Source organism: Vanellus vanellus (genome assembly GCF_965231255.1).
Source record: "Vanellus vanellus genome assembly, chromosome: 16".
Taxonomy (NCBI): Eukaryota; Metazoa; Chordata; class Aves; order Charadriiformes; family Charadriidae; genus Vanellus; species Vanellus vanellus.
Window position 1 is genome coordinate 14,000,194 of NC_138921.1, and position 20,581 is coordinate 14,020,774.

The following is a 20,581-nucleotide window of genomic DNA, read 5'->3' on the forward strand; positions in this document are numbered from 1 at the left end:
TATATTCTCAGCAGACTTTAATTTCAGTGTGCTATGGAACTAAAAGGAAGCCATCTTCTCAGGGACAGAACATACAATTCAATTTTGTTCTGAAAAGTGCACGCAGGATTAATGTCCATAATTGCACAGCACGTATTGTGGAATGACAAACGCCTTCCACATCGCTCTGCCAATGTGCTTCGATCCAGAAACAAAACTATTAAATCTCAGATACGTAACTCAAAGCTTGAATGGTTTTAATGGCGGGGTGGGGGAGAGCACAAAGGATGCTGGAATACTTAAACCAGGTTCAGACCTTAGCTTTTGGTTTGGTTTTGTTGGCCAACTCAGAAATTAATGTAGTCAAGCTCCTGGTGATAAGATTTGAGACCTGTCAACTCATTTCATATATGCTATCTAAGAAAAAGGTCTTAAGACTAAAGTAGTTTTCATCAGCACTTTTACTGTCATGAAATAAAGAGAAAGCTGCTATCTTGAAAAATGGCAGTCAAGACGTAGTTGGGAAAAATTCATGTTACTGAATATTCATGCATATGGTACAAGAATGACAATGGGGAAGGCTATATAAATCTTTTTGTATGATACTTGGAGAACAACAGTTAGAAAAGAGAGATGTCTGCTCGTTTTCTCCAATCCATTCAAATTTCCACTCAGAGTCAAAACGGCTCTAATTTACCTGTTTGATGTATTAATCACATAAAGGCACCGGTCAGATTTCAAAGCAAGTGGTTGAGAGTTGATATGAAGGGAAAATATTAAGTCAAAGATGGAAGATTAAGAAGGTGCTCATTCAAGTCCTTGCTATTTATAATTACTCCCTGAAGGGACACAATATTTCAAGCACAGCCTCTTGAGGTGAGAAATAATCTGTCAAGTCACCAGGCAAAGCTTTTAGAAAAATACTGAGGCAATACGCAGTGGAGCTCTTTGGGCATGTTATGTATGATACACATACACCAAACCCTGAAACTCCTCTGGCCTGCATGGAGTTACCACAGAAATATGTCTTGAGGACTAATGCTCGTAAGAGAGTGAAGCAGCGCTCAGAAAAATAAACAAGTCAGGCAAGGAGCTGCCTTCCTCGTCGGTGCTGCCCCAGGAAAGCAGACGCTTGACAGAAACTCCCAGTAGCTTCAGCAGCTCTTACTCCTTTGCACAGCACCTGAAGAAGTCTTTGGTTCTGGTGCATCAGGTTTTTTCTGCTCCCAAGTGTAGTTAGCAGGGAAAGGGCTTAGTTCCGTATGCGTACAGCTACTGTGGGAAGTCCCCTAAAAAAAAATCCCCCAAACCTCAACTATGTGGTTTTGTTTCTTAATAGACTTGTCAGGAGCCAGAACCGGGATATCTTTATGAATAAATTTCAGCTCTCTCCTACCACATGGCTTCTACTATCCTACAGTGTAAAAGAACAGAAATTATTCAAAATTATTTAAATCACTGATTCCAATCACAATTTAAATCAGTAAAGAGAAAAACAAATTTAAATTGATTTTAATCCTCATTTTCTTTTGTACTTAAGTTATTTTCTGGAAGATAAATTAATTATTAGCATCTGATAACTACCAAGAAATGTCTGATTTGCAGTAGATTATGAACTTCATAATCAGGATTTTTTATCAACAAAAAGGATTCACAATACATATTTGTATATGCAAATCTTCTTGCAGACTATTGGCATTTTCAATTGTTGTTGACACCAAGCAGAGTTCAGGCAGTGCTGTGTGAGATCACTTCAAACACCTTTAAGCAGTGCCTGGCAAGGACAAAATGTGACAGTTTAAATCCCCTTTTTGCTCCTGCGCCACTGGGAATGACTGATGTAAAACTTATTTGAATCTCAACCAGCAAAAATACATCTTACAACAATTTACACTAAACTATTCTGCTTTCTATTTTTTCCCCCCACTTCCCAGTTTTTTTCCTGCACTAGAAGGACTCAATTTTTACTTTAATTCTTAATTGCATGTTTTAAATTGTTAGTATTTGCTTTCTAATACATTCCTATCGCCACAAGAATACCCTGAATGGATGTCCAAGGACTGGTCTGTCTCAGGGAATTTGGCAGAGTTTTCCCACTGCTACTACGAGGAATGTTGCTTTCCTGGTGGTAGCCCCCGGGCAGGCTCCTGAAACTGATGCTGTTTTGATGTTGTGCCATTTATGCATGCTCAGATCTGTTTCAGACACCACTCTGGTTAAAACACTAATTGCTGTAACGAGTATCTCAGTGCTCTTGCTACTATGGGTGGAGCTGGCCTCGCGATAGCTATGGTAGGAATTCTTAATAAGCAAGCAAGTAAAAACTGGAAGTATTTATTCAAAGGTTTTCAGGAATGTTCTTTGTCCACCTAGCACCTCTTCCCCTGAATTTAAAGAAAACCTGATGTAAAACAACGCTCAACATTTTTGAAAAATCACATTGGTTTCAAGTTGAAGTTTATCAAAACTCTTGAATTTATTTTTTTTTTCCACTCATTTCTGCATACATTAAAATTTATTGAGTCCACTAATTCCGAGTCTGTTTACTTACTGCTTCTTAAGTTTGATCCAATGCACAATGTTGCATATATGTTCATAAAATTGGAGCCATGCAGAAAGAAGCCCTATTAAAAACTGTTAGATCTTCTTCCCTTCGCAGGATTTTAAATGTGAAATACCATGAAAAGGGAAAAAGGTTCCTTGCTGGAAAATGGCAGCAAACGCATGAATGTGCCCAAGGACTTCAGATCTAGAGAGGGTGACTAATACCACTGCCTTTTATTATTTAAAATACAAGTTATTTCTAAGAATCTAACACCCTTTTCATCACGGTTGTCTACTGTTTTTCTTGTATGCTGTTCAGTTCAGACTATGAACAATCATCAGAAATCTTATTTCCAGCCTCAATCTATTTATGGCATGTTTATACTCACTTGTTCTCATGCCAACATTGTCCATTAGCTCAAATAACTCTTCTCCTCCCATGGTGTTTATACTTCCTGAAGTACTTACACAACAATCATCTCCCCCTTCCACTTTGTTGTGCCATGCTGAACAAGATACGTTCTTCTAGTCTCCGCTCTTAAACATCACTTCTTGACTACTATATGTAGTTGTGGAGTCCCATATCCACCCTCATCTCAAAACTACCTATGGTGGAACTAGAATAGAGTGAGAAAAATGATCAAACATATGGTATGCTTTGTGTACCAGAAAAGACTGAACTTCAGCTTCAGAGCAGGGGAGGAAAAAGAGTGAGAAGCAGTAACAGGGACATCAAAAAAAACCCAAAAAACATTGACAGCACAGAGAAGGTGATTCAAATTTCTCAAAACGCATGATACAGAGGGCATTAAGTATATTTATGATATTAAGGGGACAGATCTGAAACAACATAAGGAAGTACTTATCTACACAGAGCTTTATTAAACTGCAGGGATACTGCCACAGGATGTTACGAAGATCAAAAAGATCAACAGGTTCCACAAATTATTAGGTAAATTCACAGAGGAAAAGCAAAATTCTACCAGGGGACACTAAACACAAAAGATGAAGATACAAGCATTTAGCTTAACTGGGAAGATAAGCAAAGATTGCTGTATGTCTGCTTTGTTCTTACAACTCTTAATAGCTGTGACTTGCCACTATCAGAAAGAGGACACAAGGACTGCCTGGTCTGATGGAGTATGACTAGCTCAACCTTTCCTCAGCCATACTAACCAGCCTTTTGCTCTGCCTCTCGCAGATTAGTTCTTTTGAGTTAATCCTTCTTTTTCAGGTACATGGATGCATCTGTAGAATTTTGCAAAAAGATTTCTAGTAAAAAATAAACTGCTGTAAGACAGAACTCGCTAATGATTGGAATCAGATGCTGCCCATGGTAACAGGAAAGTAGATTCAAAAGGTCCCTTCCAACCCTGTGCCCACCCACCACCACCCTCCAACCCCCAAAACAACAACAACAACAAAAAAACAGATTGGGGAGGTTTTCCTTTTTTTTTTTTATATGATCACTTTTTCTTCCCGATTCTCATGCACTGATACGGAGCTATGAACATTATTTGCATTGCCAATTGCAGGGAAGGTCGTTTTTTTTAAAAAACATAATCCAGTTAAATTTCAGGTTGTGGTCTTTACTAATTAATAGTACTCCTTTAAATAAGAATATTACCATTTCCTTATTACACTTCTCAAATACCTTCTCTTAAAATCAACAGGTAAAAATTACATAGAAAAAGCGTATGAACAGGCATCAGAAAAACAGCCACATATTGCAGTGCTGTTAAGCAGCTACTAAAAATTACAGCTTCATCTCCTGCTCACAGCCAGACCTATATATATTTGGACACTTGGTATCATTATAGATGCAGTGGCTTTAGGTTTGTGCCAGGTAAGAGAGATGAGAATCTGGCTCACAGTCTGCATTTCTAACTCTTCACAGAACAAGAGAGTCCAAACATATTTTAATTCTTTATAGCTGCTCTTCATAGACAACTAAAGATCTTTATCACAATAAAAACAGAAGGCGCTGCCACAGAGTGTAATTACATGCTACTATAGTTGACTGTTGTCTTCCAGAAATAGGAAATGGTTTGAAAAATGTATGGTTTCTGCTTGGGCCATACTCCCAAGTTCCTTAAATAAAATGCTACCCCTAATCTCTGCGCAGATAAAATGGGAATTCTGGTATTGTAGCGCCGAGCAAATCTGGAGAGTGGGCTTCAAGATTTGGTTTGAAGGTAGTCAGTTTTCTGCACCTGTGATTAGCGATGTGTCACCACAGTGGAAAATCAGGTTTAGGCCCTGCTCTTTTTTCACACTACCCAAAAGTTCCTTTCCTAGGGATGGGGAAAGAGTTAGTTTCTTATGATTCTTTCTCACTCCTCTTCAGTCAGTTAAGAACCCAAAATCTTGAGGCAGTGTGCGCTATGGAATTCTTCCTTTCAGACAGCAGACTACCATTGCAAAAAAAAACCCCCAGCTAACAGTCACCACTGCACCAAGCGAGGACAACTTACTGGTGCACAAACCCCTGACAAAGGAACGGGGACGGGGTTTACGTATCCACAGCTGCATCCGTGCTCGGCAGCCAGCTGGGAAAAACGTGCTGCTCAGTCTGAAGGTACGTAAACTGTCAGTCAGCCATCAGGACAAGAAGGTTTCAAATATCCTCTCAGTCCCACATTCCTGATTCCTCCAAGAGGCCTAAATTAGGATCGTTGTACATATCCCTGACAAAGTCAGACATTTTGGTAAATGAATCATTATCAGACAGAGACGTCTTCTGAAAATGGACTGTTTTATTACTCTATAAAAGGCAGGTTCTTGCTTCTTCTGAAAGAGCATTTGCAAAAAAAAAAAAAAGGTGCCTACTGGAGTATAATTATTGTGCTAAGTAATTATCAATAAATTATAAAAAGCACAAAAGACTCAAAAAAGCTCCATAAAGATGAGTAAAGAGGATCTGGAAGAGGTGCCTATTAATCACATGCCAATTCCCTTTTAACATAAAATAAGTAACGGTTCATACATTTTACTATGAAACTTCCTGCCGAAGAAGTCACAGATCTTTATAAACATTAATTTCACCTCACAACCTCCCAAGGATGGGAAGCACCATCTCCATGTGAGACAGAAAAGCTCAGGGAGCAGAAATGTGCCGTTCACCTCCTGCAGTGAAGGAGGCCGCAGAAGAGCTAGGAACAGGACACAGACCCTGGTCTCCCATTCTGTACACGAACCACGAGATCACCAGATGTCACCCACTTATTTTGTCTCCTAAAAAAAACATTTTTTATCATTGCTTTTGTTTCTTTTCTCAGTCAGAAATCTTTTTGTGAAAGCGAGCTGCAGTAAAGCTGCCACTTCAAATGCCTTCAGAAAAGGTAGACAGGAGCAGTGCAGCACAATGGGGCCACGACATATGGAGGGGTCTTCCACGTTCTTAGTTAAACGTTTTGCCCACTACATCTTCTCCACTGCGAACTGTGATTTAGGGTGAGTGAACATGTTTCTTCCCTAATTCTCCCCAGAATTTCACAGTCTTCAAGCAGCTGTTTTGCAGCACAGAACTGTGCACACAGTTGGCATGACACATTAACAACACATAAAAGAAAATGTGACTTAATTTTCAAGGGAAATATTATTTGCTCCTTCGAAAATCATTCAGATTATTAAAGGCATGTTCTTTCAAAAGCAAGTCAACATTACTAAGCCCGTCCTTCCACACCTTGGGATATTTGCATAGTTTAAGTCATTCCCAGTCCCTATTCCAGGATCTCTTACTTTAGTGAGACTTCTCTCCCTCTGCTCTATGTTTTCCCCACTCCATCCCTTTTCAGTATGTGCCTCTCTCCTCATCCTGCTTTCTCACTGTTTCTAGTCTCTTCCCCTCCTTTCTTTACAGTCATTTCCATTTTCTTTGAAATGTTGTGGCATTTAATGCTGGCTTTATTCTTCCTTCTCCATCTGCTGCTCTTGTCTTTCTAAATCTTTTCTGGAGACTTCTCTTGGGAGAAAGCAAGAGCCACGTTTTCCACTTATTGCCTCCACTTTCTGGATTTCAGTTCCCTTCTTTTTTTTTTTTTGGACCAAGAATCAGACAATCCTCCTCTCCCTGGAAGCTGATACACCAGCTACAATGTCTTCTTACCAGCCCCACAATAGCTGGTACCACGCTGTATCCTATATGCCACTCCCTTAAACACCCCTATCTCAGGAAAGGCACTGTTAAGTATTTGGCATTTCTCCTATATCCTACAAGAGCAACACTACAGAAAGCAAAATTACTCGTCGGTTTTACTCCCCTGCTTTGTGCGCAACATTCATGGGAGCTTCTGATCATGTAGGCTTGCTCCACCAGCTAGCATCCAATTTTAAAGGGAGTTTCCCCCTCCCTAAGGGTTTTCTTCTCTGTAAAATCTTCTATTTCATTATCAGGACTTACAGGGAACAAAGGCAAAATAACCAAAGCTAACTAGTAACACTGCCTTTATACAAATCTCCCCTATATTGTCTTACCAACATATTTTAATTTGGGACTTAAAGGCTCAACTCTAAGAGGTGTCTTCCTAGCCTGTTCACTTGGCCTGCGTTCCCAGACGAGGGAAATAGCTGTAACATGAAAGATGACATGGACATTTGCCAATTAGAAGCGCAACAACAAACTCCTTTAGGGAAACCTTCAGCCATATCTGCATGTGTACCTTTTAACTAAAATATAAGACATAGTACAAACTGATCACAGATTAAACAAAGTAAATATGCAGAGAATGGTGAAAGGATTTCTTCTGTTGAAAATTTTTGTTTATTTCTGAACTTCAATCTAAAGCCTGACTTTCTGTTAAGTTTTCCTCATATTCATTATCAGCCAACGTGTTTAATTGTTTGTTATTGTACCTTAGCACAGGGAACGATGCCTTCTAGAGGTTTTTGCTTTTAGAAAGGCTAAAGGAAAATAAACACCAGAAAGTTATAAAAAACCCTTGCAGCCGGCAAGATGGATTTTGAGAAGAGGGATAAGATTTAAGTCACAAAAAATACACATCTTTTACAGTTACAGTTATGTTGCCGATGCACAGGAATAGAAGAAATGAACCATTTGTCAAGGACTCCAAAATAAAGCAAACAAGGACATAAGCAAACGCCAAAGCTTATAAAAGCCTCAAAACATTAAGCCCTTCACTTCTAGCATGAGATCAAAAAAATACAGCACAAGAGTCAGTTGTTTCTTAGTTTTGTTTTATACATTTCGCACACCAGTTTTCCTCTGGTCAAAGAGATTTTGCGTTATTCAAAGCCAGAGTATGCTTGACTGATGAATGAACAGCAGCAAACAAAGCAGTGGAGTGGAGAATCTGACGCCTACTCCTCTCAAGGTTTTCCACTGTTGTTTTTAAACACAAAGCATATTCCCATGGATTTATTACAATCTAAGAGGGAAATATGTATTTAACAAGATATGACTTATCTGAAACATGCTCAGCTAAAATCCAAAAAGAAACCAAGAAGGAACATGATATGCTCATTCTGCCCCACCGTCCTTTAGCAGTTTGATGTTTATAGTCTCCTACTTCCCATTTGAAAACAGCAGATTCTTGTCGCTACAAGCGATTATATGCAAAGGCATGACAAGTGCACCAGCACAAAAAGTGAGAACAGGGAAAATAATTCATTCAGTTAATTAGTTGAAAGTTACTTACAATGATAACAACAACAACAGATTTTCAGATCAAAGTCTGATTTAAGATGACCAACCCTTTCAGCATTTCTAAAGAAATTATGCATTATAAAACTAACTCAGTGAAAAACGAAAGTAAAAATAGAAGGGATAAGACATTTTTAAATAAGCAAAGCTGCTTTTACAGCATGCTGAATAACTGGAGTGTGGTAAACATACCACTGTTATAAATATCATCCAGCCTTCTGACATTGTTATTTAGTTAATTATTTCAAATTTTTTATAAGCATTAATGAAGCAAGCCTCATGGTTCTCCTGCAAAGTGAACAGAATTACTGCCACATATAGGAAGAAAAATGAAGATACATGGACAGAAAACAACCCGCCAAAGTTGCTGTGGCACACTTTTACAGAGAATTCAGGAGGTCTCAGCAGAAGAGAAAAAGCATCCTCGCATGCAGATGAGAGTGCTTACTAAGTGACTAATTTGTAGGATTTACACATCATTTAATGTTACACAAAATGTTGCATCAACATTTTCAGATTTAACCATGACTAGTAAATGACCAAGACATATCAAAGTTTTATACTTATAAGTAAGGCCCAAACAAATTCTTTTTAAATGGAAACTCTAAGGATTTCTCCCTGCTGAGGCACTTTTATATTCTGCTTCAACACCTAATCACAAAACCATTAAAAATAACATTTCATGTTAAAAATGCTAGCAGCTGCCAAAGTATCATATACAGCATTTTGTCAGATTATAAATAAATAAACGCCAAAATCTAGCACAACAAGGATTAGTAAGTAATTGTATCTCATTACCTTTGTGGTCTTCTTGGGCCAGCTGACCACAGGGACACCCGAAATGGCAAGATTTTGGTCATCATCAGCATGTTCCTTCAGTATGTTCTGTTGCAAATGAAAGGACCTTTATTAACCAGATAAATATTTCTCCAACTGAAGAGTGTGGAGACTTACAGAAGACAGTACTCCACTCTGATGAAAGATAGACTGACAAGATCTCTGCTGACTTGTTATATCTCTGCAAGTTACTTTTGCTTCCAAACTTCCAATTCACACTGAAACTCTCACACCTGTCATTAAGATCCAAGATGTGAATTTTCTTGCAAAACAGACAGCAAAATCAGCCATGAATCACCTCTATATTACAGACTTCTTTAAAACTGGTGTTTTCCCACTGGTATGAGTCTAACACCCGTATCACCTCTCCCTTTTAAACTCCAGCTCACTAAATCCCAAATGACCTCACCAGTCACCATAACCAATACCTTCTCTCCCAATCAAGTCTACAAAAGACCTTCGAAGCATCTAGGCTCTGCCATCACTATTCCTGCAGTCACAGGGCATCAAGCGTGTAGTTTAGAGCAATCCTCAGATGCCTGAACGTTCAGGTAAGTCAAGATCGAGAAGTGCACATTGTAACTTTTCATCTTCATGCATGTGGCAATTCAAGAGCACCATCATTTCCACTGGCCTTCCTTCCTTCCACACAGATGGGCAGGCCAGAGCTGTTGTCATCTAGTTCACTTCATGTAATGGGGTAATGCATCCAGGTTCCCGAGTATCTTGGAAACAATCTGACTCTGGATAGTACAGTATTAAGGAAAAAGATTGGTCTCCCTTCCACCCCCACCCTTTTGCTTTGATGCACTGTCCTAGAAATTTCTTGAGTGGGTTGCACTGGTTTACACAGCTTCTACCACTGTGAATCACTCCCATGACCATATAACTCAACACAGAAATGGGGAAGAACTCTTTCTAAGCATAATCAATTAGTATTGGGCATAGTCCACGCTCGCTTTCCACGACTCTCTACGGACTTACTAGCCTAGCTACAAAGATCTTCATTTGGAGTTCAGGTAGCTGAAAACGACAGCAAATGAAAAAAAAAAAAAAAACAATCGGGTCGGAAAGAGGATTCTGCTGTGCTTCTCAAAACTGAAGCCCAAATAAGCAGTAGCAGGTTAAGGGTGAAAAAACGCTCCAATAAAACAAACAAGAACTGCAAGTTGAAAATTACCTCGTTATAGAATTTAGGAGATAACCCCAGACAATGAAGTTCAACGGTGTTGCTCCCAAGTATACCGACTTCTTGAAAAAAGCTTAATTAGACAACAATAGGCACCAGGCTCTCTCAGTCCCCAGTGTAGAGCTTTAATAATTAGAAATTTCACACGCACTACAAAAAGAGCTTCAAATACAGTAATTGTTTTAATAAGAAGTGTACTTGGAATCCATCTGTAATCATCCAACTAAAGCTGGGAGTACGATAGCATGCTCCAAGCCCCAAGAGCCTGAGCAGGCAGACTAGCATCTAAACGAGGGTTTGGACGAGTGTCCCTGGGGCTGTCTTTCTCTCCCCGGAGCTCCGGCAACCTGCTGGATTCAGCTCAATTCCCCAGTCTGTGCTTAAACGAGAGATGCTTTGCTAACAGACACTACAGCACCAGCACAGTGCTGCTTCTTCAGATACAATCATACCAGTAAGGCTGTTCTTGATACTGGTTAGTTTGAAAGCAGCGCCAATGACTGAAATAAGCAATACCAGTACAAGCCCAGTTTTGTCAGCCCGGCACTGTGGCTGCACTCAGGAGCTTGCACAGGCACAGCCTGGCTGGTTCGGAGTAGACCCCAGCTTGCTCCAGCCTGCCTCTGATGTGGAGCCGGTAGCATACCTTCAGCTGAATACCCTTGAGTGAAACAGCTAACAACTTTCATATACGGACTACTTGTTGGCAAATTAACTCCTGGCTGAGCTGAGGATAATGAGCACCTCTTTTCTCGTGTCCTTTTTATTTTGAGAGAGTGATCACCGCATTAATTGAACTGTGACTACATTCTGAAAGTTAGTTTTCAAACCTAAAAATGGAGAGGTCTTCTGTGTTCTCATAGCAAAGCCAAAATTCTCCAGAACAAGGCGGCTGCTTGAGAGACGTATAAACAAAGGACAAATTAATCCCTCTTTACTTTGCTACTCTTAGGTTTGAAAGCTTGTAAGGCAGAAAACCTTAACATTTCCACTAATGACTGTCAGAGACTCTGAGTTCAATAGAAAGCAGAGTCTATTCCAAGAACTTGGCAGGATAACAAGGTTTCTTGTTATCATATGTATCACGTGAAAATATTACCCAAGAAGAAATGTAAAACTATGGTAGTTTATCATCTCAGCTAGCTGAAAACAATAGATGTTTGAGCAGCAGAACCATAACCAAGCTACATTTGCACTGACTGTAGTGTCAAGTATCAGCACACAACAGGCTGCAGGAGGCAGACTTTTGTGCACCTGCTTTAAAAAAAAACAACAAAAAAAACGAACAAAGAAAAAAAAAACACACACAAAAAAGAAAGAAAAGCCATGGGGCTCCAGTTAGGCAAACAATGTGATGCTCATCCAGCACAAGGCTGCCTGATTCATTACACTTGAAGGCTGTGGTGACAACAGCAGGTATGAAGGAAAGAAACTGATTAAGTATGTAAGAATTCAGCTTAGCCATTAATTTCAAAAGCACAGCAAGGAATGACTCCCCTGAAATGCATTCAGTAAAGGGAGTTTTTTTGCTGTCATCAGAATGAGAAGGGGGTAAGATTTCTTGGCAAGAAAAAGTAAGAACATATTTCAGTAGATATCATCTGTCTTGCACAAGAATCTTCTCCTGCTGCCAAGGAGTTGCAGAAATTTGACAAACTCTGTTCTTCAATCTGAGTTTCTTCTGCCCCAATGGTCTTCCACAGTCTGAAGAAGAGCAGCATTTTTGCTTTGAAGTGGGGAAGGTCTGTGGCATTATTAGGAGGCAGATCTCACAGTCCTCTTCCCCAGCATCCAGCAAAGGAATTACCATCCTGCTGGTAACACAACACAAGTGTTGTGCGTTGCAGTCAGAGGCTGCATACCGACAAGCATCACTGGCAGAGTGTTTAATGTGGGATGCAGACTGTAACAATCAAAGGTCTGCTTAGTTTTACCTGTCCTGTGATGTGGGGTGCAAACTACACCAAGGAGTAAGATGGTTACCTCTCTATTTTCTTCTTCATGCATAAGTCCACCCCAATTGCATCTTTAGTAGACATACTATTTCGTAGCTAAATATAAAGTAGAGAAGCCGTGTGGTAAAACTCTTCCAATCCCCAAGGCCACCATCTAAGTAAGATTACTTCTCAGTGATTTTTTTCTCCTTCTCCTTCTCATCAGTGTAGGTATTTTTCTAACAGTTCAGCTGCTACTGAATTTTTCAATTGGAGCAGGAGTTGTCGCACTGTTTCATACTTCATTTCAGGGCATGTATGTATGGAAAACAAGGTATGACTGCAGGGTGTGTGTACCTCCAACAGTATCACCACCAGCAAGGATGTGGGGGCAACGGCTGCAGTGTCTTCTGGCTGCTCGCTCTGCCAACAACTACACTGCCAAGCCTTCTGTCCTTCTGCAACTTGGGTCAGCTGAGCACTCCCTGGGAGGGTATGTTTATCTGTACAACAATTTCCTCTCACATTTGCTGCGCATACAGCTCACACAGAGCCCAGCCACAGACATTTGGATACAGAGAGTATTGCATCTCCTCAGCCGATTGTTCAGATGCCATCTGCTACAGAGTGACTGCTGCTGTCAGTAATCGCTGTTTGGAGGCCTCCGAGAAGCTCCTCTGGTGGCGAACACAGGCCTCATGCGATACAGTGCCCATACAGCAGAGCTGCAGCCAACAAGAATTTAATTCCGTATTTGAGCTGAGGGGAGAACTGACCCACTCCCCAGGTGAGGCCCGTGTTACGTTCTGCAAATAAGCCTCCCTTGTGCTGCTGCACTCCATCGATCATGGTGATAAATGGGTTCTCAATCTGCAGAGGCATTAGCTTGGCACTTCTGGATTGCTGTGTCCCCACTAGATAGTCGCAGTTAGTTAGGAGCTCAGATGACGTGTGAGGAATTTACACGGCTTAGTTTAGTTTTCAGTCTCCCTTCTCGTAGGGAAAACAAATTACTTTTTACTTCAAAGAGTCTCACCTACTTGACATTAAATAGTTGTATATAGCTGTAGTTGTATTTACCATCAAGAGCAGCAATCCAGTCGCACATCCTTTACTGTATTCTTCTCAGATGGGAAAGCATGCCTTCTCTGCAAGTTACCCAAATTTGTTCTGTGAGACTTCACATCACAAAATAAAATGGTTTCCTTTCTCCAGTTTTAACTACCCATATCCTGTTTTCTGAAAACATTAGTTACCTTACTGAAGCACAAAGACAGACTTGAATGTCATACAGAAAAGTTCTTAGATGTATTTCATTAAGAAATAAAACTGCTACAATAAACATGGATTTATTTTCTTCAGGAATTAACTTGTTTAAGACTTTCCAAGCAGAGCAAGAGCTTTCAGACTTTCTGTCAGAGCGTGTTCTTGCTGTGCATTTGTTAAAAATAACTCTCAAATGGGTGCACTAAAAGGGTACTTTTTATAGGCTGCATTATTAATACATCACATGTCCAAAAGTCAGGCTGCCCATGAAATAAACCTTGTGCATATGGCCAAAGACAGTCACAGCATGTGTGATCTGCACAACTGCTTCTGTAGGATTTCTGACTCCAGTCAGTCACACAGATGACTGGTGCTCTGGATATTCATCAGGGTGAGGTAAAGGTGCCAGGCTTCTGCTCACTCTACTGCCAATGCTATCAGCAAAATCCCCACATTATATTCTGTGCAAGTTGGAAAACTAGTAGCAAAGTAAGAGGGAATATGATTTAGTGGTGAAGAGATAAATACCATTATGGAAAAATGGACTGTATTTCTTCTTCTGCCATTATATCTCTATGTGCCACAGGGCAAATTTTTTCAATCAAGTTTCCACAGGCAGTCATGAATTGTATGTTCCTACTCCTCGTCCCACCTGGCTTGGGATCTGGACGCTAGAGATCAGAACTTCCGGTCTGCCAGAAATGTTAAGCAATTACAGTTTCAATACCATTTAAATTATCTTTTGCACATATCATTCTTAAATAACGCTAACTTTTCTGAAAATCACATCTGCAGCATGTAAAAACAGTATGCAAAATTATGGTCACTTTTATCTTAATTTCTTTGCACCTTAGTTCCCTACCTGTGAACCAGAGATAACAACAGCTCCTCAATTACCACTTGTGAAGCACATGACTACGGTAGTGATGAGTATCACTGGGAACCCCAAGGGAGCATTCGTATCAGCGTGTTCAGCTGAGGTTCTGAACAGTGTGATGTACCTAACACACACTGAGGAGCCAAGGAGGAACAAAATACTGAATTGCCATATTCTGCACAACAAACAATACAGGAATCCTGCAAGGACTGGAGGATAGCTAATGTTACTCCAGTCTTCAAAAAGGGCAAGAAGGGTGACCCGGGAAACTACAGGCTGGTCAGCCTCACCTCCATCCCTGGAAAGATGATGGAACAGCTTGTGCTGGGTATCATCTCAAAGCATCCGGATGAAAAGAAGGTTATCAGAAGTAGTCAACGTGGATTCACTAAGGGGAAGTCCTGTCTGACTAATCTGATAGCATTCTATGATGAAGTGACTAGATGGGTGGATGAGGGGAGGGCAGTGGATGTTGTCTACCTTGACCTTGGCAAGGCTTTTGACACTGTCTCCCACATCACCCTCACAGGCAAGCTTAGGAAGTGCGGGCTAGATGAATGGACAGTGGGGTGGATTGAGAACTGGCTGACAGATAGATCTCAGAGGGTTGTGGTTAGTGGTACAGAGTCTAGTTGGAGGTCAGTAACAAGTGGTGTCCCTCAAGGGTCAGTGCTGGGTCCAGTCCTGTTCAATATATTCATCGATGATCTGGATGAAGGGATAGAGTGTACCATCAGCAAGTTTGCTGATGACACTAAACTGGGAGGAGTGGCTGACATGCCAGAAGGCTGTGCTGCTTTACAGCGTGACCTGGACAGGCTGGAGAGTTGGGCAGAGAGGAACCTAATGAAATTCAACAAGGGTGAATGTAGGGTACTGCATCTGGGGAGGAATTAACCCCACGCATCAGTACAGGTCGGGGGCTGACCTCCTGGAGAGCAGCTCTGTGGAAAGGGACCTGGGAGTCCTGGTGGACAACAGGATGACCATGAGCCAGCAATGTGCCCTGGCGGCCAAGAGGGCCAATGGCATCCTGGGGTGCATCAAAAAGAGTGTGGCCAGCAGGTCGAGGGAGGTCATCCTCCCCCTCTACTCTGCCCTGGTGAGGCTGCATCTGGAGTACTGAGTCCAGTTCAAGACAGACAGGGATCTGCTGGAGAGGGTCCAGCAAAGGGCTACAAAGATGATTAGGGGATTAGAACATCTTTCATATGAGGAAAGGCTGGGGAACTTGGGTCTCTTTAGTGTAGAGAAAAGAAGAATGAGGGGGGATCTTATTAATGCTTTCAAATACTTAAAGGGAGGATGCCAGAGGGATGGGAGGAGTCTTTTTTCAGTGGTGCCCATTGATAGGACGAGGGGTAATGGGCACAAGCTTGAACATAGGAAGTTCCATCTTAACATGAGGAGGAACTTCTTCACTTTGAGGATAGTGGAGCACTGGAACAGGCTGCCCAGAGAGGTTGGGGAGTCTCCCACTCTGGAGACATTCAAAACCCACCTGGACGCTGTCCTGTGCAACCTGTTGTAGGTGACCCTGCTCTGGCAGGGGGGTTGGACTAGATGATCTCCAGACGTCCCTTCCAACCCTGACTATTCTGTGATTCTGTGACCATGATGCTAGATGAGGGTTGAAGACAGTCACTTGGCAACTTTTCCAGCAGCATGCTTTATTCTTTGAAGACTTCTTTAGGACTTCTTTGAAGACAGAAGTCCTAAACATACACTGATACACTTGTTCCCAATTTTTTTTTAAAGCCAACAAACTGAATAGAACAAATTTCATGCTTTGGTATCACATGGGTTACAAGGAGATAGGATGCTTTGGCTCCATCGCACTGTTCTCTGCCATATCAACAAACACAGTGACAGAAAGAACTAATGGGCTATTGCACCCAGGTTCCCAGTGTTAGATGGGAATTGGGACACACCTTGTCAGTGGCTGCCTCAGACAATTTGCTAACGAGCGAAGGGAAGGGTTGTGTTGGGAGTCCTGGGCTCCACTCCTCACTTGAGAGGAAGCGTACTCAAGCAACCATTGACTTGAGTACAACTCCCCCTAACTGCCCTGATTCCTTCAGAGAACCTAGCATGTGGGGGATGCAACTGTAGGAGAGGTGTGGAAGAAGCAATAGTCTGCGGGTGTAATTATTTGATATTCTGTATTGACTCCCATTCTCTGAAAATTGAGGGCTGCCTTATACGTGGGCCAATATTGTAAAAAAGATGGGTAAGAAAGTTCTTTAACGGTTCTTTAGACAGTGTTCAAGAAAATGTTTGAGTTAATATCCTTTTAAAAGGTCTTGCTCTAATAATCAGTCACAGGCTCGCCAAACATACAGAGGTGATTCCAGAGAAAACAATTCTGCAGCAGGCATGATGTTTAGATGTGGTCATAGGCTCTTTAACCAGCAGGGAACCATAAATATCCAGATGTTGGGCTACATCCTGATGGTTACAGTGTGTGCTGGCAAGGAGAGAAAGTTTAGAAGCAGGCAGTTATCAAAGGAGATGGAACATCAAGACTGCAACTCTGCAAGACACACAAAGTAAACTGTACATGCCCACTTAATACCAGTTAAAGCACAATATCACCAAAAAGGGCACAACTTGGGCTTTTTTCTTAAATGTCCATTTGCAGTTCTCCATCTCTATAGCTAGTGAAGCCACTGTGCTGGAGGGGAATAAGAAAGCATATACTCCTACACAGCACTTTAAACCAGATTCACATATGGTATCTTGCCGTGTTCTAGTAAGATGTCTCACAGTGCATTGGAGTGTGTCATCAAAAGAGCATGCATGATCATATTCTGAACATCTGCACCATTTATTATGTGTTGTACCCCTTTCTAGAATTTCAAGAAGGGGCAGTTTATTTTTAGGTGAAACTTGGTCTGTGCATTAAGCTTGGAAAAGTAATGCTCCTATTCTTTCTCAATCGCCACAAATACAACTCCTGGTCTTGAGGCTTCATTTTGATTTCTGATTAGAAGACAATGGATCACAAAGCAAGCCAGTGAATCTACAGCGACAACTTTGGGCACGTGCATCCACTTTCACAAGCAAAGCAGCGGCTGTTGCAAGAAGAGACTTTCTGAGCTCTTGTGGTTTACCAAAGTGAGTGCCGTGTATCACACTTCCAGGCTCCAAGATTATGGTTCCACTGCACTCTACATATGTTCAGCCTTCTTTATCTGGCTTTGAAGCCTTTTCTAAGCAGCTGTTACACCACTTGCACTAAAAAAGTAGAGGGTCCCCTTTAACCATATAAACATGTATTTTTCCCCTCAGATTGTGACACATACAGCTCTTGTGTATAGAACATATGTAGCTGAAGAACCACACCGCACACAGAAACAGTGCAGAACTAGCAGTCCAAACACAGGACCACGAATCGATACTCATGGTTCCCAATCAGGCCAAATTGCCATGGTACTGGACCTGTGGAGGACAGGCTGACAATTTTAATCTGATTTGACAAGTCCCAACAAAATTACAAGAGTATGCTGCTCTCAGCTTCATTAAAAAAATAATTAATATGCCTGTTTTACACAGTGTGAAAACAAGACACAGAAAAGCTAGCCTAGTAGTCCAAAGGGATGCCACGGAGCAGAGGCAGGGCTGGGACTAGAAGCAGCAAGGCCATGCTGGTCTTCAGGAGGAATTTATCCCAAAGTCAGATGAGGTACCACTTCTAGTATGTTAAAAATCTAAAGAAAAGTTCTGTCACTAGTGAGTATTCACTCCTCACACCACCTCCAAAAACAGTATATTGTACCAGTGGAGAATAATTATCAACCCATAGAGGGCAATGGAGGAAAAGAAAATGAAAAAGGTGAAAGAAAAAAAATAAAGGAACTGAGAACGTTACATAATGTATCTTCTGAACAACAATCAAGTATTTACATTTTGTATGTGTCAGTTAATCAGATATACTCCAGAAAGGCACTAGATCAAAAAGGGCAGATTGAGACTATAAATAGACTTTTTGAGGCATAATATTTACACATGTAACATAAAAGTGTTGAACTATGAGAGGATCTAAACTTTTGGCCACTGCAGCGACAGTCAGAAAGGACTGCATCAATTTAATCAGACTGCAAACAGCTATCTCCCCAGAGCAGAGATGGCTTTTGTTAGAGGCGTAAGTTCCCTCTCTGCAGCATAGCGGGCTGATATGAGCTGGTCACTACACACAAGCTGCCATCTCTCTGCTGCAGAACTTTGCTTTCTGATCTCCTGCTGTCTTCTATGACCACAGAATACAGTTTGTGTGGATCAGCAAACTATCACACCCACCTTCATGTCCTCGAGGAGAGCCTGTGGATCTTCGATGCCTTCTGGAACACACTTCTTGTTCTCTGGGAGAGATTCAAGTTTTTCCACCAGGGCTTTTAAACCCTTCAGTTCAAATTCTGTGAGGTGAGTCCATTTGGTTGAAACTTCTGTAGCTGGAGACCCCGTTGGTGTTTTGGGATAGTCCGTGGGGGTCGTTGATTTTACGCTGTCATCTGACTCATTAGACAAAGTTCTTTTTAGGTATCTCATTACTGTGGCTTTTTGTTTTCTTCCTGCACCCTCCTTCCCTTCTGAGTGTGTGCTGTTGGGTGAGGAGGAGCCATCCACCATGGATTTGGAGTTCTTATCCAAGCTGTCATCCTTCTCCTCCCGGATATGGGCATCACAAGATTCTTCATCCATGTCTAACCACGAATCTGATGAATAGCTGTCTGTGCTGCGTTTTCTTTTTGCATCTGAAAGTTAGAAAAAGAATGCTGAAATTTTACCTGATGTAATTCATAGCTTAAACACTTCTCTACCACTGGGGCTAGGCGCTGTCTACTTAAAAGGGCACTGGATAATGCCTCGTAAGTATGTGATAGGAATGGTCTTTATTCAGCTGATTTTTAATTTGGGGGGCTTGTTTGTTTGTTTGTTTTAATGCTGGTTTTCATTAACACCTACTCAGTTCAAATGACTGGGAAACACTCAGGGAAAAATTATGCTTTCTTCAAAACTTCAGTCCTCTATATGCCTTCAATTAAGAGTAGGCAGAGCTCTTAAGTCACACACAATTAATTTTCCCACAAATCCAAAAGAGACCCAATTCGGCAGCCTTGCAGCTTTAAGAGGAGAGTTAGCACTGAAAGAGGAAGGGAAAAATGATGGGAGAAAGCACTTTAAAATGCTGTACATCATCATTCTTCCAGGAACTCTGCACAGCATAAAATCAACTTCTCAATACTTTTCCTCTTTGCGAGAAAGTGTTGGTAAAACAAGAACAACCACTTGTTACTGCATGAATACTCACTGCTCTTCTGAGACAGAGGATTACAATTATGCTTATTTTACAGACAAGAAGCCTGAATACACCGAGAAATGCAGGGACTGTCACAGAGTTACATGATACTGTTTTTCTTAATGCGGTCCCTGATACATTCTAGGTACTTCTCAGGAAAATTTAAAGGCAAGTTTCTGAGTCTAAAGAACTATTAATCTTAGATTTATACTAGGTCTCCTCCCTAAAAATCCCAACTGTTACTCAGCTCTGTGCAATCAAGCAGTGAAAGCAATGTAGGAAACTAACAGCCAAGGTTCCCTAAAGCACACATCTTTTCTTATTTATTAGACACAATTTCCTTTACTAAGTGAACAACATTGAATGCAGGCTAGCAACAGCAGGAATTTCTGTGGAAAATACAGTTAACACTGGCAACACCCAGTTAAATCAATGTGAATTTTAATACTGGCTGAAATGGGTATGAGATCAAGCTGCAAACAAAAACACTCTGCAAAGGAAACAGAAGTCATACAGAAAAAGTGAGTGAACAATTAATGAAAAGTTCCTTTCACAGCTTTCATGTTTTGCAATGAAGTAGCTTTGGATTAGGACAATGTGAATCATGCTTAAGGAAGGATTAAATGGACATTAAAGAAAAAGCACAGCATCCGGTTGTTTGACAGTCAGATTCAAAACAAACGCTGAAGCCCAGTTCCAAGCTGGCAAATTCATTCTTATTACAGAGAAGCTCCTTGTCCCTTGCATAGTCTATACCATCTTCCCGCAAAACATACATGTTATTTGTCAGCTGGGTAACAAAAATGCAGTAGGCAGTGGCAGAGCAATTGTCTGAGGGCAGCTTGCCTAGCTGCTTAGCTGTGCAGTTTCAAATAAAAACACTGTAAGGCCAGGTGCACCTCTGTGTGTTAGTGCCCGAGAGATGCGAGTTGGCCACTTTATACTTCTCAGGGCAGAGGTGCTATTGCTACAGCATCTGCAAAAATCAAGCATA

At 41.2% G+C, this 20,581-nt stretch overlaps 1 protein-coding gene across 2 annotated transcripts in view; it reads right to left on the minus strand.

The window, feature by feature from the left end:
• The window catches only part of KDM2B (lysine demethylase 2B), a 120,252-nt gene that overhangs the window by 30,836 nt on the left and 68,835 nt on the right, over nt 1-20,581 (minus strand). For both annotated transcript variants that reach the window (XM_082491703.1, XM_082491702.1), the window contains exons 11-12: nt 18,588-19,042; nt 8,984-9,070 (exon numbers count right to left, since the gene is read on the minus strand). In XM_082491703.1, coding sequence (XP_082347829.1) covers nt 8,984-9,070; nt 18,588-19,042 — 542 coding nt within the window. The remainder of the gene's footprint in view (nt 1-8,983; nt 9,071-18,587; nt 19,043-20,581) is intronic.